This window comes from Hippopotamus amphibius, chromosome 14, assembly GCF_030028045.1.
Source record: "Hippopotamus amphibius kiboko isolate mHipAmp2 chromosome 14, mHipAmp2.hap2, whole genome shotgun sequence".
Taxonomy (NCBI): domain Eukaryota; kingdom Metazoa; phylum Chordata; class Mammalia; order Artiodactyla; family Hippopotamidae; genus Hippopotamus; species Hippopotamus amphibius.
In genome coordinates, this window is record NC_080199.1 from 39056897 (window position 1) to 39081332 (window position 24436).

Consider the following 24436-nt stretch of genomic DNA (forward strand, 5'->3'; position numbering starts at 1 on the left):
CTTCCTTCCTTCCTTCCTCCTTAATTTTCTTTCCTCACATACTTCTTTATCTTATTACTTCATTTTTTTTCCTTTCTTCCTTCCTTCTATCTCAATAATAGACTATAACACTAAAGTTAAATATATATATAATCAATACACAACCACCATCTGTTATAAAAAACTTAATATTTTAATTAATGTTCCTTTATACCAAAACTCAGTATTACATTTCTTTTGGATCATATAAATGACTGACCTTTGAACAGATAACTTTTAAGCTATGTGATAATAGTATTGGTATTACAAAGTAAAAGTGGAATACAAAGGGTGATTATAGAATAGCAACAAAAATGAATTATATATTACAGTTTTGAATGTTATAAGTACTAATTAAGGAACTATAGAAAAAACAGACACATTATGTCATTTTATATTATATTTATAAAATATAAGCATATTTATATTATATATTTATATTATGTCAAGTTAAAATTACATCAAGTGAGAAAATCTATGAATCATCAGTTTCTACAAAAATTGGTTAATTATATGCACTTCATATTGCTATATTACCTCTGTCCTGCTTGTGATGTGTAATTTCATACACTGTTTTCTTCCCTAAGGGAAATACTTACTTGATTCAGTTCTTGGATAAAAATGATCTGTCACCATTGTTTGCTTTAAAGGGCTTTTGCTTTTTTTTTCTTTTTAAACACTGAATACTGAAAGAAAAAAATCAAGGCTCAAGGGATTGCACTCCAGCTGTTGTGGAATAAATCAATATTTAAAATGCACAATCATGATTTTTCTTCCTCTGAAAGTAGGGATTTTTTGTGCTTAATTTCTTGTTTTATTAAAATGTCCAACTTTGTCTAGGAAGGACTTCAAATTCTGCTTCAGTTTCTGTTTAAGTTTACTGCTCAACAAAGGGGTGACAGAACAGTAATATAACTGCACTTTAATTTTCGATTCCTATGCCCTGTTGGAGTTGCTGAAGCTCTGAATTTCATAAATTTCTGTGAATTTCATTTCATTAAACAACCATATTCCTCGTTGAGTTAGGGAAACTGCTACTTCTCTGACCCCAGTTTGCCTTTAACAAAGGTGTTCTATTACAATGGCTTATTAAGGGAGAAGCTGAAAAATTTCTAAGTAGTCACAGCTAGAAAGGGATCATAATCCTTATCATTCTAAATGTAAGGAAAAACACATCTTTCCTTCTTCAAACAAGAGACTTTTGCAGAATAGTAGCCTTTGGATATACTCATTTATTGCATAAACACTTCCATACATTTTATATCATGATTTATGTACTAGAAGGTACAAGGTTATGCCTTGAAATTCTCTTTTATCATTTTATTCCACTTTTTGGTTTACGCTGAGAACAGCTTACATTCTAAGGAGACACACCAATTGCACTGATTTTGCAAAACTCATCCCTGCGCTCATATGCCCATCTTCAAATTTCTACCGTGTGTGTCTGGCCCCCAGGGTGAAGCACTGCCTGAGTGCATTAATGGCAGAATCAGAATGTAATTGTCAGAATGGTGGCATCATCACACTTTGATGCCGGCATCCTCGTTTCTTTCTTCTCACTACAGAGAAACTAAGGCTAAAGGTTAAAGGATGCGGTTTATTAAATAATTCAAGCCATTAACCTGTAACCTGCAAGCCCATGGCAGCCTATTAAGTTTACGCTGCCATGATTCATGTTTGGTGTTTACTGATGCTAAAGCATATTGCCTGTTTGCTTTACTTTTATTGCTACATAGTAATGTAGTGAGGAAGGAGAATGAAAAAAAGGTGACAGGCCCCAGCAAGGGGACAATAAGAGCAGCAGACTCACTTGCATAAAGAAGATTGAAGCCATCCCTCCCTCCCTCCATCTCTCCGTATAGGCCCCAGTGCACATCTGCGTCACTTACAGGGTAGGAGGAGGCGCTGAGGCAGAGAGAAAATTGTACTGTGAGGACCTTGACAGCTTCACCGGCGCGGGCTTTTCCTTTTGCTTTCTTATATTTTCTGGAATATTTATTTGTTTTTCTCTTTTACAAACTGACTAGATAAAAACCACCCCTTCTCGCCTTGCAGAAGGCACCTGACTTTCTCAGAGATACCCGCAAGCTCTCAGAGCATCCTCCGAGAGACCAGGGACAGGGGCTCAGGTGCACCGAGAAGGCTGGGGGTGGGTGCGCTTCTTCGCGACTTGGAGATCTTTCCCTCTGCGCTCTCCAGGCACTGAACTCTAAGCTGCAAGGGTAGGAGGGCCGACAGCTTCTCGGCTGAGGCTCTGCCACTGGTGCATGCCAGGGAACTGTATCCAGCTGCCGCCGCCTCCCGGGCTTCGAGCGCGCAGAGCTCGCTCTCTCGCGCATCTCCAGCATCAGGGTCGTCCCTCCCCGCGCGGTAAACACGCGGACCCCGCGAGGATATCAGAGATTCTCAGCCCTCTGCGCCCAGCTGTTGAACTCCCCACGCGCGGGTCCTGCGGACCTGACCGCTGCTGAGCTGCGCGGCTCTGCTGTCCGCGCTCCGGTCGTCGCCTGGCAGCGAGTGCAGCTGCCTCCTCCCGTCTGTTCCCGGGGTGCAGAGGGCGCCTCCCGCCCCTTACCCCAACCCCGGGTTCCGCTGGCCTCCCCCACCCGCTGGCCCGTCTACTCCTGCGTCAGCTGAGATCCCTTTGCCTCCCTTGCGTCAAGCATGTCAGGCTCTGGGAGAAAAGACTTCGATGTGAAGCACATCCTGCGACTCCGTTGGAAACTCTTCAGCCACCCGTCGCCGTCCCCCGGTGGCCCGGCCGGGGGCAGCTGCCTGCAGCAGGATGGCAGCGGCAGCTTCGAGCACTGGGGTCCCAGCCAGAGCCGCCTGCTCAAAAGCCAAGAGAAGGGCAGCGTGAGCACTTTCTGGAAGAAACCTTCTTCTTCTTCCTCCTCTTCTTCGTCTGCCTCACCGTCCTCTTCCTCCTCTTCCTTCAACCCACTGAATGGCACGCTGCTGCCAGTGGCCACGAGGCTGCAGCAAGGGGCACCAGGGCAGGGCACCCACCAGCCGGCCAGGACTCTCTTCTACGTGGAGTCCCTAGAGGAGGAGGAGGTGCCAGGCATGGACTTTCCTGGACCACACGAGAAAGGGCTTGCCCTACAAGAGCTCAAAGTGGAGCCGGCCAACTCGAGCCAGGCAACAGGTGAAGGTGGTGGACACAGGTACAGTAAGTCCCCGCGGGGCATCCAAGCATTCCTCAATTTCCACTCGTTCCCCCCATCCCCACCCCGTGTGCTCTGGTAGTTACTAAGTCTAAAACGTTTCAGGTTGAAAATTTTGGTTAAGAGATGCCAGCCGGGTTTTTCTTATTCAAGTTGTAATCTCATTAAAAGTTTCCTCGTTAATTTCTATTGGCTCATGCACATTGCTTTTCTTTCTGCAAGCTTTCTTAGTTGTAATCGCAAAATGAATATATGTGCATTTTGGTAACTCTCCAGGTAGAGCCGTTCTCATATTTCTGAGGTTATAGTGTTCTTCCATCATCTTTTGTCATTAAATGACATACATCAATCTCCCAGTTATCTCATGTGAGGAGAAACTTCCTTTAAGCACCAGTCAAATGCATCTCATATACTGGCCTAGAAACTGACTTGGCAGCTCATCTAGGATCTCTTTAGCATGAATCTATATTCCAGGAGTAATGAGATGGACAGAAGGAGACCACTGGACAACAACATTATCTTTTCTCTTTTTTTTTCCCCGTGAAAGACAGTGTTACAATTCTCTATCCCAACTTCCCTTTCTATCCTACATCATGTTCACCTTTGCTTTGTTCCAAGTCTTGGAATTAAACTCTTGCTAATACCCTTTGCATTCTTCTGTCCTGATTCATTGGCTCAGTATGGAGCTGTGTACTCTTAGTAAGCAGGTCAACATTTATTTCCTGTTTACTTCTAATATTACACTTCTCTGAGTACAGCTCTACTTTCAAGACTTATAGAAAACATTACATTTGGCATTTTCAGAGAACTGACTCATTCTACACTGGATCATTACTACCTTTGGTGTATAGTGAAGATATGAAAATTTTTGCATTTAAATTAATGTATCAGAATACATTGTTGAAGAAGAAATACAGGAAAAACATAGGAAAATTATAATGAAACTGTTAATAAAATTTACCTCATCAAAAAAAAACTAGAAACAGAAACAATGTTTTAAACTTTCCCTTGATTAAATCAGCCTTCTATAAAGTTGTCACAAAAAGAACACACAAAACAAAACAATACTATAAATGTTCTTTAATTTATGTTGATAAATGTGAAGTTAAAGATACAAAAATTATCCTTAAAATTTTTCAATTATATGGGTTATGTGGATTTGAATTTGAATTTGAAGATCCTTAAACATTATCCAATATGTGAAGATACTTAATATAATGTAAGAGTGTTATTTTAAAGAGAGAGTTTAATTTTCAATTTTCAAGTATAAGAAAGTTTTTTCCATATATAGGAGACCTAAATATGTTTTTTTGTCTATTATTCAGTTAATTAGGATACTTTTCCAAAATGGTTATAGCTTTGGGTGCCATTAATACTATGAAGTTTTTTGATTTATGGATTCACTAGTGACCTATAGTTTTAGAACGTTCTAAAAAATTAAATATGTTGGGCTTTATCCCCTTTAGTTGAGTAAATGTAAATTATTTTTAGTTTTGGGAAATCATTCATAAACATTTAGCAATTCACCTATATGTTTAAAAGAAAAACAGTTGGGTTAAATGTTTAGTAATTACTATTTTATTGAAACTGGCATTTTTGTGTCTCAGACAGTTCAGGAAAAAAATAGGTTTTTTTTTTTTTTTTTCAGTTTTGAGTCTTGAAATCAGCTCAAATTTCTGACTTTCTGGGAATATTACTGTTTAATTATCTTAAAAATTTTGTTTTATAAAATACATCTTTAAGTAAATAAGGCATATTTGGCATGAGTAATTTCAGCAGACTTTCATGTAAGTTGGAGAATTTGGAAATACTCATGGAGTATTGACTTAAGAAATTATAATAAATTAAAAAATAAAACTAATAACTAATAGTCTCAGTTAGGGATAAAACACCCATCAGATTTAACTTCCAGTCCCTCAGTTTTGAATATTCATCAGTTCTTTTACTCACAAAGAGTTGTAAATGAAAAGAAGTTTGAAAATAAGCCAAGTGCCACCCCAAATCATCTTTACTTTTGGAAAGAGGGTTTCCCATGAGGGCTTGCATGTGTCAAATATTGAAAATCAGGTCTAATTTTATTTTAAAACTCTTATTAATGCTTAAAACCTTTGGTTAAATTTGAATTTCTCACTGAACAAATCAGTCAGCACTGATAGTATTCTCATGTATTTTATATGTTCCTAAACATTCATAGACTATCGGTTCTGTGCTCATGATTGATTGACACCATGCTAATAAACTTAGCGATGAGTTACTATCAATATATATTATTATAATATGTGGTAAGAATAATGTTCATTTCCCAGAAAGGACAGCATTTCCAAAGCTAAATACGGAATGGAAAATAATTCAGTACTGTGGATTTACTTTGGTTCTATCATAACCCATGCAGGAAATCTGCATAGTGTTCATAATGACCAGTGAACACATGAACCATCTAAACTTGCATGATCATTTTGATTACTTGGGTCATTACTCTATCACCATTCTGTGATGTCACATTTGATATTAAGCATTTTGTTTCATCAGTTCTGACCACTATGCTAAGTTAATCTTCACCTGTAAAAAAGAGTTGTCCTTTTTTCTCTTTCTTCATTTTCTGATCTTCACTTTATTCACTTGGTCTCATACTAGTTAAGAGCATTGTTTTAGATGAGTATAAGTAGCTCAGTTGGTTTTATTTTTTGTTCAAACAGCAGCTAGAGGTTGCTCAGCAGAAAGCTGCTTTTAACCTTAGAATTCTGGAAAGGTCAAATTATCATGGAGTTGAAACATAAAGGTAGGAAGAAGACAGTAGTAAACTGATTTGCTGCTGAAACCCAGCCTTCATCTTATCCCACTCTATGTAGCTTATCCCACTCTTATGCATGTCTAGCAGACATAGATCAACAAATCTCAGGATTCTACTACCTTAACCATGACATCATTAAGAATCCTAACAGTTACAGTAATAGGCCCTTGCCCTATGCTATTAGTCGTTTATTTTCTCTACTTTACTTTTCTCTGAACTTAGTTGTTGGAGACTGTATCATTTCTTAGCCATTCAGATCACTATATATTTTTGGTATGCATATTTTTTGTCCAAAATTCTATATAGAGTAAACTAAGAAACCAAAGAGAAATATTTCTATTCTTGAAGTTTGTAGTGATATGAGTAGGAGAAAAGATGTCATGTTTAACTGCTTGCTTTTTTGGTTTTCTCAATTCTCACAGAGTGCAGGCATCTATTTCCATGGTTTCAGTTACCATCCATAAACTGTATTTTAGAGTTGCATCTCAAAACCTGGATTCCACCTCCCCACACCCGAAACCACCCCCTCCCAACCCCCCAACCTCTGGTCTCACACATCCACTTGACTTCTCTGGTGGATATCACAGATACAATATAAATACAACATACATAAAATAGAGCTCATAATCTCCCTCTCTCTTGCTCAATTTCCCTTTTCTCTATCTCAGAGAATATTTCTCCATGCATTAGGTTATGCAAGCCAGAAATCCAGGATTATATTTGCCAAAATCCTCTTTCCCCTAATTTTCAATATTCCACCAAGCCCAGTCACTTTTCCTTCACAATTGTCTACCCCTATGCCTGTCCCACATCACTCCATCTCCATTGTCTGCACCTAATTTTAAAATACTGTCGTCTTTCAACTCATCTTCTTCAACTACCATCTGCATCCTCTTCCCTCGTTAGTTTTGCCACCTGTAATCTTTTCTCCACACTGGAGTCAATGAAAATGTATGCGATAAAAATCTGAACTATTTTGCCACATCCTGGCTCTCCTTTTCTTTTTCAAAGACCACAGTCCATCCTGTGGATAGTTAGGCCCTGAAAGAGCTGACCCTTGTCTGCCATCTGGGCCCTTCACTTACCACATACCCTCCCTCTTCCCCTATGTTTCAGAAGCAGTGTTCTCTATCATTTTTCTCTGCCTTTGGGCCTGACAAGCGTCATTCCTTTTCTTATTATATAGTGGTTCTCCTTCCCTCAATCCATCCTTTTCTGGATTCATTCCTATCCATTATTGAAATATCTTGAACAAAAGCTCTGTACCTTTCTCAAAGAAGCATTCAGTGATCCCCCAGGAAAAATCATTTAATTTTTTTTAATTTATTGTATCCCCTTATTTTATGTTTTTAGCTTAACTGCTTTCTGTCTTCAGTTTCTTAATATAACCATATATTAATATACGTGCTGCTTTTTTTTGTTTGTCTCTAACTACAAGTGCCTAGTGGACTAGGTGTTTCTGTTTTGCTCATTATTTTATCCCTTGCATAGAGCATGTAGTTACTCAGGAAGTACCATCGAGTGAATAAGTATTCGTCATAATCATAATGAGTGACATTAAGAACTTACTATTTTCCAGATAGCGTGCTGAATATTTATATTGTAGAATTTAATATTCAGAACAGCTCTATGATTCTGGTACAATTATGGATCCCTTTGTTAAAATGATTACATAATCATTTTATGATTATGAGAAGACTGAAATATAGACAGGTAATTAAGTTGCCCCAAATCACAAGATTGTAAGTAATAAAGCTAGATTTTTAATTCTTGCTCTGACTCCTCTTTGCCACTTTGCCAACTCTTCTTTCCCTCTGCTTAAACAAACAAGCAGAGCAGAAGAAAAGAGGCTCCAGCCAAGATTATGCTGGAGCAGTTCTCTTATTCCCTTGGTGGACATTACACTTGTGTCTGAATGTTTAAATAGACTATTTAAAATGATAGTAGTGGACAACACCTGATAAGGCTCAGCCAGAGAGGACTTGGCCCAAGTTAAAAAATGTTCAATTATTTCCTGAAGTATGGTTTGTTCAGTGCATTTTACTTTTTAATTAAACAAAAGTGTGATGAAATAACCTAGACAGGGAAAATCATTTAACTTTGGAGTCCAAAAGAGAGCATTATCATAGAAAATCTGCTTCTGAAGTTCAGAACAATTGATACAGAAAAGTGTCACAGAAAGAGAGCATACTCCATGAGAATCTCATGGAAGCTGGTGATATTTGTTTAGAATGGAAAGAAATCAGCCTTGCTTCAGTCAAAAGGAAAAAACAGCTTGAAAAATGGCAAAGGGCTATTTCTTCAGGAAAATTATTACCAAATTATTCTTCTATGGGACACTAAAATAAAATGATGTTCATATTTTCCCCATGACTCCAATTTCATGGTGAAAAAATGCATGGAGTGATTTTACTCAGTTTTATGTGTTCCTTGCTAATTTATTCTAGACTTGGGTGTTATAAAGCCTATCAGAATTTAAGTCAGCACTAGCAAAAGACAATAGCTTGTTTGGGGGAAGATTTTTTTCTTTTTCTTTTTCTTTATTTTACTTATCTTAGGGTGGATTTATCAATATTATGTGTTGTTTGCAAAGAAGTCCACAATTTCCAGGTGCCCTTCCCTCTGAGCAAGTTTGCTTCAGGAAAACTAAGAAGATCATAAAGGAAAAAGTAGTAAGATCACTAAATTAGATTTGTAGGTACCCAAAACTCCAGAGCTATCTGAGAGAAAGATGTGAATATAAATGCAAGATGAAATAAATACAACTCTTAATTATAACAAACAATAAAACCTCTATAGTAACTGAAGAACCATATTCTGGCTGTCTGATAAATTTCTAGTGAATACTTTGTAAACTATATCATTAACCACTTTAAGGTACTAGTTTAAATAATTTAAAAATAATAAAGAAATCCTCCCTATCCAACGTTTGGTTAATACAGAATATAACATTGATCATATATTTATTTTTGTTGGCTTATTTTTTTCTAAATCTCAAAAGATATTTTGTGTATCTGGTGGATGATATGCTTCTAACAAGTACATGTTAAGTCAGATGTCACTGTTTTTGACCAAGAGCTCTTATAGAATTCACAGAAGACTTAGATCTGCAGGCTATTTTAGAGTTATATCAAGTTTCTGAACATGAGACAGCATTTTAAACGCTCACAGTAATGAGACTCTTTTTTATTTTAACATCCAAAATAACTGTAGGTATTTTTGTAGTAGCTGTAAAAACAAATGCTCTGGAATTTACATATTAGTTCAGATGAGATAATAATTAATTTACCTTCCTGCATTGAAGAGAAGATTATTCAAAACTTTGAAGAAAACATCCGATATAGACACAGATAATCTGAGCAGAATTAAAGGTTTGAAAATCTTGTACATCAAGTATGGGTAAAAATCTGTTGAACAATATAGGTTTGATGCTAACTACCTTTGCTGATTTTCTGGCTAGGATTTGAAAACAGATTAATCTAAGTACTTATGAAAGCATAACAAAGTTTAGCTTGAACAGAGAGAGTGTGTACTATGATTTTAAGATCTCAAGAAAAATCTGTTTTGAATAGTAAGCCAATAAGGCTCATCAATTTAGCTGAAGAGCATGTCTCAGAAATGGTACTTGAAAATTATCTGAGGGTCTTCAATAATAGTAAAGAGTGGAATCAGTTGATGTTAATTCTAAGTTCAGTTTTCCCCCTCCTTTAGGCAGCCTTAGTCCAACTCTGATAATTTTTCATAGGAAATTTTTCAGTTTAATTTCCTATCATACTTGTATGTGACACTATGTCCCTAAGGATCATTTGGACTCTTTTTCCTTAGTGATATTGATAAATATTTACTCATGTAAATCAACATATCTTCTTAGCTGGAATATTATGGAACAACTTTAAAAATGGGATCAGAATTTGGAAGGTTTATACTACAAAGGAAGGAAAAATTCAACTATTTTATAGTTTTCAAGAGGTGAATGCCAAAATCTCTTTGTATCTACAATAAAGCACATGTTTTGGTTTATTTCTTTAGTAGATTCTAGCTATAATAAAATGTCCAAGATGTCTCTTTAGGTCAGTATTCATAAATATCAGAACTTCAGAGTAAATGGAAAAATAGCTTTGGAAAGGAACACTAATTTTAAATTTATATTTTTGAATTTATGAATATAAAAAACATCCTGATTTTCTAATCATGAGATTCAGCTTTGAACTCTATTATTTTGGAAATAATCTTGGAGTAGTTTTTATCATTTATAATAAAATTTATGCTTTTTCAGTTACCTTGTCTTTGATATACTAGCATGTAACTTCAGTAGAGGAGTTTATATGTTAATACCTAGATATTTGGCACTTGATGATCCACAGATGGTTTTTAAACATTTATTTGTGTAATTTTTTTCCTCAAAAGGCATGACTTTTTTATATTATGATTATTTTTATGATTCTGGTTTACAGTGATTTTGACTAGATCAGTAAATTGTTATTAGCAATATGAATATGCCCATATTATCAGCCTAGGAATTAGAAAATTTTAAAAATCAGTCAAGATTAAAATAATCATGGGCCAAGTAACCTAATCATCTTCTTAAAGTCAGGATAAAATAAGAACTGGGATTTCTGCTTCTGGCTGAGTTAGATTAATGGGAACTAAACTTACCCTCTCACCTAAAATAACAACAAAGCATCAAAGAAGAAGGAAAGACAAGGAAGATAGAAAGAATAAAAGACAGGAAGGAAGGAAGGGAGAAAGAAAGAGAAGGGACAAAAAAGGAAAGAAGAAAACAAAGAAATAAGGCAGACAATATACGAAACAACATTTTCAAGATATTGGACATCAGACACTGAAGGAGAGTCATTCCAGAGATAGGAGAAACCAATAAAATGAACACTGATTGCCACAGCCCACTGCCTTCAGAGAGATTCCAGGCACTGATACAGGGAAGAGGAAACAAAGAAGAATGTGAAAACTCCCCTTGATTGAAGAGATGGAGCTAAGTGTCCAGGGAGACCAAGGCAGTGAGAGCTCACAGGACAGAGTGCCATAAAAGAAAACTGCATAGGGAGAAAGCTCTAGAAACCTGCAGAGGGGCCACTTGTGTATTCAGCAGGTCAGTATTCAGTAGAATAATAACAGTTACTTGTGTTTAGGGAAACTACCCATTTTGGGAAAGAAATATCTCAAAATTAGAGGGAATGGTACCTATTCCTAACAATTAGAATGGAAAACCTCATAATTCCTGTATAAAGTACTTGGAATGGCATTAACTTAGTAACAGGAAGTAACTAACCTTAGAGTAAGCACTGCCATGGTTCCACTTAACACATCTTAAGAGCAAACCCCAAAAGTATCACAGTATTTCCAAGTAATGTATCTTTGCCCCAGAATAAGAAGAATAATCCACATATTCAAAAATATTCAGTTGGGTGCAACTGAATCACTTTGCTGTACACCTGTAACTACACATCACTGTTAATCAACTATGCTCCAGTATAAAATTAATTTTTTTTAAAAAATTCAGTAACAAAGGAGGTAAATTCTGTGATGTCTGACATTTGGTTGAAGATAACTAGGCAACAAGAAGTGGAAAAAATATGAACCATAATGAGGAGAAGAATCAATCAATTAAAACCGGCCCCAAACTGTAGAGAAGTCAGTAAAGCAGTTAAAACAATATTCCATATATTCAAATATTTAACTAGGGTCATGGTAGATATGAAAATATCAATGTCAAACCTCTAGACCAAAATAAACTACAATGCCTGAGATGAAAAATATACTAAATGAAATTAATGACAGAGCAGAAATAGGAGAAAAACAGAGTGACCTTGAAAACATAGCAATGAAACTATCCAAAATGAAGCAAGAAAGCTCTGATAATTTTAAGAGGCTTAATGAATTGGAATTCCCAAAGGAAAGAAAAAAGTGAAGGGAGCAAAAAAATATTTAAATATATAATGGCAGAAAGGTTTCAAATTTTATGAAGGCTATAAACCCATAGATTCAACAGTCTTAATGAATTCTAAGCACAAGGAACATGAAAACCATCATGTCACATTTTAATCAAATTCTCAAAACCAATGATAAATAGAAAAATATTAATGCTTCAAGAGAAAACACACGTTATGTTCAGGGGGATAAAAATAAGAGTGATGGATCATTTTTTCATTGAAAATGATGCAAGTGATAGGTGGAAAATCATCTTTTGAGTACAATAAGGAAAAAAGTGTTTATCTGAAGTTCTATATAAACCCAAAATATTTTTCAAAATGAGAGTGATTTTTTCAGGCATAGAATAGTTGCAACAATTCATCAGCAGGAGACATGCTCTACAAGAAATGTTAAAGTTCTTTATGGACAAGGAAAATGACACCAGTTGGCACAAAGGAATGAAAACCACCAGAAATGGTAAGTACATGGGTAAATATTTAAGATTATTCTTGATTATATAAATCTGGAACATTTGGAAGATATATGGTGATAACAAACAAGCCACAAAAAACACTATAATATGAGGCTTTTACCACATAAATAAGATATATGTAAAAAAAAGATATACATATGACTATTATAGCATTAAGACTCTAGGGGAGAAATGAAGGTATAGTATTGCAAGATTCTTATACTAAATGTGAAGTGATATAATTTGAAGGTAGTCTCAGAAATATTATATATTATAAATCCTAAAGCAACCACTAAAGTAACAAAGCAATAAGTAACTAGTAATCCAACAAAGGTAAATACTTTCATAAAAATTATTCAATTAATTGAAAAAAAAAGAAAATGAGAGCAAAGGTGGGACAAATAAAAAATGCACAGCACAATTATAATCCAAAACCTTACTATATCAAGAATTACATTAAAGTAACAGCTCTGTACTTTCATAATTTAAAGACAGAGATTATCAAATTGTATAAAAAGCCAGGCCCAAGTATATTCTGCTTACAGTAGATATACTTTAAATATAAACACAAATATTGTTAAAAAGAAAAAGATGGAAAAGATACATAGTATGCTAAGACTAATCAAAAGAAAGATGAATGGATGTATCAGTATCAGACAAAGTATATCTCAGAGAAAAGAATATCAATCTGATAATCTATGAAAAACCTAGAGCCAACACCATAATGTTGAAAGATTAAATGTGTTTCCTCTAAGATCTGCAACAAAATGAGGATGTCTTCTCTCACCAATTTTGTTCCACATTGTATTGGAGATGCTAGTTAGTTCAATAAAAAAAAAACAAAAAGAAATAAAAAGCATCTATATTGGAAAGGAAAAATAGAATTTTCATTTGTATAAGAATTGATCATGTATGTAGAAATAAATGTTTTTTGTTTGCAGACATAATTATGTATTAGAAAAAAGTTATGGAATCTACAATAAAGGATAGCTTTTTAAGGTGCAGAATACAGAATCAATATACGAAATTCAATCATTATATCTATATGCTATCAAGGAACAATTAGAAATTTAAATTACAAAAATGATACATTTTCTAGTAACATCAATAAAGTACAAAGTAGTTATAAATACATATGACAAAAGATATGAAAGGTTCATACATTCTAAAAAATAAAACCAGGCTGATAGAAATTAAAGACCTAAGTAATGGAAAGATATATTATGTTCACAGATTAAAAACTTTACTATTATTGAGATGTCAGTTCCTCCCCAACTGATCTATAGATAGTACACATCCCGCAAGAAGATCTCTGCATGCTTTTTTTCTGTACAAATTAGCAGGCTCATTCTAAAATCCATTAAAAAATTCAAAGGAACTAGAAAAAGACAAAACAACCTTGGAAAATAATGAAGAATTGTTATGATGAGCCAAAGAAACTCAACTGTATGGTATATTTCTTAACCTTTATGTACTATAAGTCAGATAAAGTTATGCATTGTGCCAATTAGTCATACTTTGAATAGAAATTTGATTCTAATTTGTTTTGAGTCATGTACTGGAGTCAAGCATCTCTTGAATATGATACATGGCTCAAGAAATCATCTATTGATATTTGCCTTGCAGAACTTGATAATGAAGTATTCACATTAAGTTTTTTGCTGGCTTCTTCTTGGCAGCAGATGAGAAAGAAGGGAAGGCTGGATAGTTTTATAGAAAGTATTTCTGCAAAGAAAGCTCAGAAGTTCTTGCTGTGTGACCACAAGAACGTTTATCTTGAGGCAGTGGGAAGCATCTTCATTGCTGATACAAAAGGAGCAGTAATACAGTTCATGAGCTTTACCTTAAGGACACAGAAAGGAAATGCTATGCTGTCCTCATCTCTAATTCTTTTTTGTATTTCACCAGATGGCTTGGAAGCACCACTAAACATATTCTCCCACAGAGAAAAAAGAACTCATTATCTACTCCATCTCTTGTCCTATTAGATATAAAATATTTACCTGTAATTATTTTTCTTATTGACAGTCTGTGACTTTTAAATAGATTTTCTATTAAAAGAATACTTTTTCAATTGTAAAATTAAATTTGTATTATTAAAGAGCCTATCAAAGGACAAAACATAAAATTATTTCTTTTTTTAAATTGAATTATAGTTGATTTTCAATGTTATGTTAGTTTCTGCTGTACAGCAAAGTGATTCAGTTACACATACATACATTCTTTTTTACATTCTTTATCATTATGGCTTATCACAGGATATTAAATATTGTTCCCTGTGCTATACTGTAGGAACTTGTTTATCCATTCTATATATAATAGTTTGCATCTGCTAACCCCAAACTCCCACTCAATCCTTCCCCTATCCCCCTTACCCTTTGGCAAGTACAAGTCTGTTCTCTATATCTGTGAGTCTATTTCTGTTTCATAGACAGTTTCATTTGTGTCATATTTTAGATTCCACATATAAATGGTGTCATATGGTATTTGTCTTTCTCTTTTTGACTTACTTCACTTAGTATGATAATCTCTAGTTACATCCATGTTACTGCAAATGACATTATTTCTTTTTTTTTTTTATGGCTGAGTAATATTCCATTGTGTATGTGTACCACATCTTCTTTATCCATTCATCTGTTGATGGACATTTAGGTTGTTTCCATGTCTGGCTATTGTGAACAGTGCTGCTATTTACATAGGGGTGCATGTATCTTTTTGAATTATAGATTTTTCTAGATATATGCCCAGGAGTGGGATTGCTGGATCATATGGTAATTCTATTTTTAGTTTTGTGAGGAACCTCCATACTATTTTCCATAGTGCCTGTACAAACTTACATTTCCACCAACAGTGTACCACAGTTCCCCTTGCTCCACTCCATCTCCAGCATTTGTTATTTGTAGACTTTTTAATCATGACCATTCTCACCTGTGTGAGGTGATACATCACTGTAGTTTGATTGATTTACATTTCTCTAATAATTAATGATGCTGAGCATCTTTTCATGTGTCTTTTACCCATCTGTATTTCTTTTTTTGGAGAAATGTCTCTTTAGATCTTCTGCTCATTTTTCAATTGGGTTGTCTTTTTGTTGTTGGAGTTATATGAGCTGTTTTTATATTTTGGAAATTAAGCCCTGTCAGTCACATCACTTGCAAATATTTTTTCCCAGTCCTCAGGCTGTCTTTTCATTTTGCCTATGGTTTTCTTTGCTGTGCTGTTTGGTTATGTCCCATTTGTTTATTTATTTATTTTTTATTTCTATTGCCTTGGGAGACTGACCTAATAAAACATTGGTATGATTTATGTCAGAGAATATTTTGCCCATGTTCTCTTCTAGGAGTTTTATGGTGTCATGTCTTATATTTAAGTCTTTAAGCCATTTTGAATTTATTTTTGTGTATGGTATGAGAGTGTGTTCTAACTTCATTGATTTACATGTGGCTGTCCAACTTTTCTGACACCTCTTAATGAAGAGATTGTCTTTTTACCAATGTATATTCTTGCCTCCTATTTTGAATATTAATTGACCATAGGTGTGTGGGCTTATTTCTGGGCTCTCTATTCTGTTCCATTGATCCATATGTCTGTTTTTGTGCCAGTTCCACACTGTTTTGCTTACTGCAGCTTTGTAGTATTGTCTGAAGTCTTTTTTGCTCAGGATTGCTTTGCCAATTCTGGGTTTTTATGGTTCCATATATATTTTAGGATTACAGGTAATTTAAATTATTTCTGAATGTAATATTTTTCTTTCTTAAAATTGACACATCTATTTGAAATCTTAAGTTGAAGACTCACTTGTATCTGTTCTTACTCCTATATTTTCACATTATTTTATTTACCGTATACCAAATTTTCCTCTAAGTATGGTAAACATTTGAATTCTTATTCATCAATGAACTCTACAAAAAGTGGTTTTCTTAATAATGCTACACACTGAAAATATGTGTGATCTATAAATACTGATAATTTTGTATAGCATGTATTTCTCTAAATTAATGTTACTTGCCTTATTATAATATATTGGCATCCACAGTTTCATGTTACAAAGGAAAGAAAACTGGATTCGGCATTAGGAAGCTTAAGTTCTAGGGTAAACGGTAGGAAAATGTAACCATTGTCATTTAAATTGCTCCTTATCTCATTTTTTCATTGGAATACAATGAGAGAGAGCAAGAAATAGGTTATATCTAAAGTTTTCTAGCCTTGCTTCCATTAAACAATGGACCTTAACCTATAGCTGACTCAGCTTGACTCTTAGCAGCAACATGAATTAGGCTGCACTTAAGATATAAATCATTCTTTATTTTGAACACTTAATTTATACTCTGAGCCAAATGTGCCCTAAGAAAAAATCTAGTCTCTCACTCAGTGAAGACTATTTTGAACCTGTTATTCTTTTCCAGACAACATGCCAAATTCCAGAGATACAAAGATGCATAGAAAACTCCTTTTTCCACAGAGTAAAAAAATTAGTAATAAAAACTAACAAAGTAATTATAGAAATTTAACTAGTGCTATACTAAATATATATATTAAAAGGAATATTTAAAGATACAGAAAATAAAAAGGTCATAATGAAATTCAGACCAGAATCAGTGTGTACAGTTGTTCATTAGAGGAAAAAATAGCAAGTAAATTAGCATGACTGTACCTGGGTAGACTGTCAGGTTCTGGCTGGAGCTATAGAACCATGGTCAGACAACCAGCGTCCTTCTAGATTATATTAAAAACTTTGGATTTAAATTAGGGTGACTGTGAAACAATGAATATAGCTGGTGAGATTCAAACATTAGAAAATGTTTGTTACAGTGTGTAAGATGGACTATAGAAAAGATGAATGAAACTAAAAATAGCCATTTTAAAAGGCTAAAACAATAGTCCTACTGAGAAACTATTATTAAGAAAAGGAAGAGAATGAAAAGAAAACACATAGAAAATGAAATGCCACAATTGTCCATTAATTGAAGTTTTAATTGTGAAAAAGAGAGAGAAGTAAGGAGATTCCTATAATTCTGGATAGGCAAATGAGTGGATTTTTTGTTGTTCTACAAAGTGGACAATGCAGAAGACTAGAGAGAAGAAAATAATTTTTGTTTTGAACAATCTGAGTCCAATAAGTATCTGACATAAATACTTTAATATTTTTTAGTCCTTTCAGAAGAGTTGTAGTGGGCTAAAGGAATTATAAAATTAAAATTAAGCAAATTCTAGTTGGAGAATATGTTGGGGCTTTGGATTTCAGAATAGACCTGGATAGTGACAACACGAAATATGTGGCCATGAGAATGAGTTAGTAACTTGGGATGAAGATAGGGAATTCACAGCACTGGAAGCAGGAGCTACATTGCTTAATGAATTATCTATGGAAGATTGAATATGTCCTGGGATATAGCTGGATTTGTGGGATCTCAATGTCTTCAGTGAATAGAGGGCATATAATAATCATTATGACACACATTACTGGAAACAACTCACTTGAGTCCATATATAAATTTTATTTGGTGAAACTCATTAAAGTTGCAGTTGTTCATTTATAAATTTACAGGTATACATATTACATATAAATTTAGATATAAAGTGGTTTAATTATATAACATATTTAATCTATATATAATATAGATGTTAATAAATACATTACATATTTATATATAAGTATATAAATTAATTAATTTATATAAAATGTATATGACCATATGTAATATAATATAAAATTTATAAATGGCTATATACAAATGGACAAATACTTACTAAAATATGTTTCTTTTTTAATTTATTAATTTAAGGTGGTATAAATAATTTCCCAAAAGAGTACAATGTTTCTGAAATAGCCAACACATTATTTTATTCCACAGTAAAGCTACTGGAACCAAAGAGATAATACCAAATGCTTGGGCCTCGGGTAATTTTAAACTACCTCCGAATAGTTTTTCAATATTCACACACGTGCCTATAGTTTTCTATGTTGAATTCAATGAATAAACATTATATTTCTATGTTGACTTTATATGAATAAAAATAATTCCGACATTCTTTAGAAAAAAAATTACACATTGTTTTATATTTCACACAGCTTTATGCAATGTTCTGCTAGGCTGGAGAATTGCATTGATCCAGGAATTAGCACAGAGAAGTGTGCCAGCATGAGCTGATGTAATATCACCAACCTATATACATAAGGATGCCAAACTAATAGAATTACTTCTGAAAAATCAATCATGGTCACAATCTCAGGAAGCATCCTTATTATTTCTTATTGACTATAATTATAGTATGATGTTAAATGTAACTTCTGTTTTTTAACATTATGTGTTATTTAAAACTGCAGACACATTTTAGTGTATGAAAGTAAACTAACAATTATTTTGGATTTTGCTTTCTTCAGACAGAGAAACTTTGGCAGTTAAAAATTTAGAAGGAAGGAAGGATGCTGCACTTGAAATTACAAATGTACAATTCCTTGAAATTATAATTATGGAAACTTTATGATGAAAAAGGTTGATCTCTTTCAAATAACAAATATACCTGAAGTTGAAATGATATCGTAATTCTCAAGTCACTTTGAATCAGGGTAAATGGCTTAAATTTATATACTTATGATACCCAGGTTAGAAAATAATCAGAAATATTTTATTGCTTGTGGGAATGTAATTTGCTGTAATCTTCTTGGGTGGGAGGAAAGCAATGGGACAATATCTATTGGTGAAAAATACATAAAAGCCTTTTTTTCAGTAAAACAAATTTTGAGGATATGTCCTTCAGAAATAAAAGCACTATAAGTTAAGGAACAAACATATCCCACACTTGCTCATTGATAGAAGAATGACAAGAAATCATTTTATATCCTTTATGTCAAATATATGATATATAATATATCATGTAAATACATATCAAAATACATCATGTAAAATATGTAGAAGTATAAAAAAGAATGAATAAATGTAAAATGTCTTGGGTAACAGTATTCAGTGCATAAAGAAGTTTGTAAAAATTTGTGTGAGATAAGTGTAAAAACAGAGTGTGAGATATAACATTATATTAAAATTAAAAACAAGATGTGTCCACATGCATGCTTATTTGTGTAAATGCCTTTATAAAATCAGAGACAATAGCACTGTAAGTCAAACACAACATTTTTACATTTGTTTCCTGAAGGTTATAAGATTCTTTTCTATGTTTTTGATGTGATACATTGGATTTTATTACAATTATATTTTAATTAATAAGCTAAGTAAAGGTTGCAAAATTTTTAATTTATTAAATATTTACTTTAAGAATAATGCATATAATTGGTGTCAAAATTTGGTAAAGCCTATAAGAAGGGTTAAAAAAAGCAACATTGCCATCTACTGGTCATTCATTCACATTGAAGCTACCTTGTCCCTTGACAAAAATGTGAGGAAAGATGACCAAGCAGTTAAAACTATATAATATAGCACAGCAGTCCCCAACCTTTTTGGCACGAGGGACTGGTTTCATGGAAGACAGTTTTTCCACTGATGGGGGCTGGCGGGGGGGGGGGGTCAGGTGGTAATGCGAGTGATGGGGAGCAGCAGATGAAGCTTCCCTCGTTCTCCAGCCACTCATCTCCTGCTGTGCGGCCCATTTCCTAACAGGCTGCGGCCTGCTACTGGTTCACAGCCTGGGGACTGGGGACTCCTGATACAGCAGATAAACAAGGACATTGAAATGTTCTAAGATACCAAGAAATTCACCATGGAATGGCTTTTGCCTTACTCATTATATTCAGTTTTCACTACACCATCAGGGTGATGCTGGCCTCATAAAATGAAGTTGAGATTGTTCTCTCCCCTTTGATTTTTTGATGGGTTTTTTTCTATCTTTGTTAAATTTCTCATTTTCTTCAGGCACTGCTTTACTAATTTAGTTTAGTTGTCTATTTATGTGCTGTTTTAGTTTACTGAGCTCCTTTTAAAAGAATTATTCTGATTTCTTTGTCAGAGAGTTCAAAGATCTCCATTTCTTTAAGGCCAGTTATTGAAACTTTATTAGTTTCCTTTGGTGCTGTCATGTTTATCTGATTCTTTGTGATCCTTGTATCTTTGTGTTGGACTCTTCTTTTCAGTAAGTGGTTTCCTCTTCCAGACTATACATATTCCCTTTGATAAGGAAAGACCTTCACTATTCCAACCAGCTTGAGTGCTGGAACAATCCGTTGGTGTTACTGCAGACAGGCAGGACTTACTATCAAGGATCTTGGTTGGTCAAGGCCACTGCCAATGCCCTGAGGTTTGGAGTGAGGGGTCACCAGCTGGACTCCACAATTGGGTTGGCCTGCTGGTTAGGCTCTGCATTCAAGTGGAGCTGCTGGGTGCACCTCCTGGATGAGTGGGGCTTCTGTCCATAGTCTGTGGTCAAGTGGGGTCACTAGCTTGGCTCTGTTGTCACCTCTGGGTGGGTGAAGTCACAGGTTATGCTCCCTGGCAGGGTTAGGATACTAATTAGGCTTGGCAATTGCACAAGTCTGCTGGCTGGGTTCCACAATTGTTTCTGATCAGGTGGGGTGCCACTGGCTATGCCCTAAAATTGGGTAGATCCACAGGCTGGACTTGACTCCTCTGTTGTGTGAGGTCACTGTCTGGGCTCTCTCCTTGGGCAAGGCCTCCAGCTATTAGGTGCAGTTGGGTGGAACTGCAGACTGTGCTCCATGGTGGGGCAGGGTCAATGTCTGTGTTCTGGATTCCTAATTATGTGGGGCTGCAGTCTCTCTTCTATGATTTAGCGGGGCCACTGGCTGAGCTCCCTGCTTGGGCAGGGCCACAGTGTGTTCAACAACTGAGTGGGGCCATAGGATAGGCTGTGCTTCTGGGTGGAGTTGTAGGCTCTGTAGTACTATTGGCTGGGCTCCCAGGCTGCCCAGGGTCACTCTTCAGGCTCCCTTGCTATGCTCAACAGTTGGGCAGGACTTCTGGCTTGGTTCCCTGCCCAAGCGGGCCTGCCTGGATTTGTTTCCTGGTGGGGTGGGACTAGAGCCTATGCTCAGCAGTTGGTGCGGCTGCAAATCTGTGGGCTACAGGATGTTTTAGCAGTTAGGTCAAGCTTTGAGCTTGCTACCCTGACCAGTGTTGCCACAGAATGACTTCGAGGCCAGTACAGCCTGTTGGCTGGAAACTCAAATCAAGCAGAACTGGCAACTGAGTTCCTTGACCAGATGGGGCCACCAGCTCAGCTCTGAATATGGGCAAAGCCACTGGCTGGATCCTTGCTTGGGAACTGCTATAAGCAGGAACTCAGTCGGCCAGGATCTTAGCACTGGTTACTGGAAGCTCTGCCTCCTTCTTTGTCTCTCAGATCCCCAGCAGTTGCACCCACAGATTTCCTTCTCCTTGTGACCCTTGGGAGGTGAGATGTGGATATCCATCTGGCCTTCCTTTTCCCACTGGAGAAACCCTAGTCCCAGGGGGGCCCTACCTGGTAAGCTATTATGGCAGAGAGATGATACTATCAAAGTGAAACTCTTCCTCTTACTCTTCTAATGAGGTCCTCCTCAGTCCTTGTGATTCAGGAGGGGGCATCAGCCTTACCCCCAGTTTTTGAGATTTTCACAATCCTATCTATGGAGAGTTGATAGTTGGTTTTATGATGGGGACTGAAGCTGGGAACAATGTATGTCACCATCTTAATAACCTTGCTCTCCAACTTTTCAAATGTTGTCAAAATTTACTTACATTTTTTTCCAAAATAATGGAAAGAGAATTAAGAGTGCCTACCTCATAAACTATAATAATTTCAACTATTTAATATTATACATAGGTATAATGTTAAAAGAATATTATCTATATTTCAAGTGAAATTTGTTACTCTAAAATGACCACATTTTCAAATCATACAAGCCAAATATATGCAGTCTAAATTATTAGAAGAAAAAATAGGTTTCCACATCTGTCTTGCCCACCTCACTGCATATTTATTGAGGAAATCATAGCGGAGCATCTGAAAGCACTCGGAGACTTTGACACATTACATCACAACAGTTGAGCCAGCAATGTCGATAGTGGGGAATATGATACCAAAGTTATTGAAACTAGATTGAAAACGCTTGCAGTGTGTCACTTTTTCCCATTAGACAGAGCTTTATCTAGGCTTTAATATCATCATGTGTAATTTACTAGAGAATTTTTATATAGAACTTCATTAGTAAAGCATAATAACCTGACAGTGTCCTCCACAATGGTTGATTGGCTATTATTTTTCAAAAAGAAAGAAAAAAGGAGAGAAAGGAAGGAAGGAAGGAAAGAAAGGAGGAAGAAAGGGGGAGGAAGAGAGAGAGAGAAAGGAAAGGAAAAGAAAAACAACCCAAACAGCAAACAAACAGTAGTCCCTCTTTAAACTAATTCTCTGAATGTTTCTCCAAGTTTCTGAAATATGTCAGGACAATTCTTCAGTTTTTCTCTTTCAGAGAAACAACATGTTTGCAAGTCTAACTCTAGCTGTCTTTCAAAATGTTGTCTTGCCCTGAAGCTAGTAATTACAACTAGAGTATTCTCATTTAGCTAATTGTTACTTTAATAATTTGAAATAAGTGTTGTCTTCATTCAGATTAGGTAATGTGGTAACTGATTCTCCTCTTTATTCCAGTTCTTTGAGAAGAGACTCTATTCCTGGTAAATCTACTCTGCTAATCACATCTCTGGCCTACCTGGAATGTGAGGTTATGTTACATTACACAAAGCAAGGAACTTTTCCTCTGATTTGCAGTTTTGCTTCTGTTTTGTTTTTGTTTGTAAATCTATTCTCACAGCAAATGCTTTTCAAGACTCATATTTGGAAATAGAAACCCTTGTTTCTACTTGTTAAATAGAAGCCTTACCAACTCCCAAAATGGAGTTGTTCTGAGAGGTCATTTTGAATTTTCTCCTAAGGACAGTGGTAGAAAGTTCTCAAAATTCCCATAATATATGTTAATTACACTAGAACTGAGTCACCTTTGAAATTCCTACCTCTGGATTACAGAAGAGTATCCCTTCCCCCTCCCCAATAACATGCATAGCATTGGAATCAGGGACTCGTATACAGCATTAAGAAAAATAACCATTTAAAATATTCCTGATAGAGCCAGCTTCATGGCATACAATCTGCCCAATCTCACAAGGCTGTACCTAGAAGTGTCCCACATTTGGTTAATGCTCTACTGTCTCCCTCTTGAAACTCCTAACAATTTTGAGTGAGGGACCCTGCTCTTTCATTTTGCATCAAGTCCTACAATTATGTCATTAGTTCTTGATAATCCTAAGAACGCAAGTAGAACTAGTCCTTCTCTTTCTTGGGTCTTACATATCTTTAACTTTCCACTTGACAAATCTGCCAATCACTGTAAAACTTTTTATTTCAAAATTATTGCAATAAGCTTTCTCACAAAGAGTCCCAAAGTCCCAGGACCTTTTCAAATTTCACTTAGATCCTGTAACTGATACCATTGATTATGTTGAGTAGATCAATGACTGAAGCAATTTTATTATTTGGAAGAAAAATTAGGTTTTTAATCATTCTTTGAGCTGCCTATATCAATGTTATATCAGGGTTAGTGAAACAGAAGCTTGAAAAGCAAGATATCTAGGTCTAGACATAAGGAGGAGACTATTTTTAGTACCAGTGGGGATTAGGTAGAAGGCATGGTCCTTGAGATTTATTCAGCTCACTATTTTCCCCATCTCTTGTCATTAATTCTCTTGGCTGGTTCAACATTTAGGGGAGATAAAAACAGATATAATTCCTTACTTTGTTTATTTGGAGATAAAAACCAGATAGGCAGGTAGAAAAAAAGGTTGGCAGTTACATATTTGCAACAGGGAAGGCAGAGGAACAAGTTATAGGAATCAAAAGGATGTCCTCAACTTACCTGACCAGCTAAGGAAGACACTCAAGCTTCTGTGTAAAAATGGTAATTCTCTAGTGTTTTCCCAGATAAGTCAAAGTATGCTCAGAGTAAAATTGCCCCTTCTGCTTTAGACAAAGAACCTTTCTAAACACAACCTACTCAAAAACTTTCTGACATGAAAGAATGGGGATTTTCTACTTTAATCTACATGAGTCTAATAA

At 35.4% G+C, this 24436-nt stretch overlaps 1 protein-coding gene across 2 annotated transcripts in view; it reads left to right on the forward strand.

Annotated features, from left to right (window-relative positions):
- The first annotated feature begins 2682 nt into the window (after positions 1–2682).
- KLHL1 (kelch like family member 1) overlaps positions 2683–24436 on the forward strand; it is a 365245-nt gene continuing 343491 nt past the window's right edge. For both annotated transcript variants that reach the window (XM_057707953.1, XM_057707954.1), the window contains exon 1: positions 2683–3185. In XM_057707953.1, the coding sequence (XP_057563936.1) occupies positions 2683–3185 (503 nt within the window). The remainder of the gene's footprint in view (positions 3186–24436) is intronic.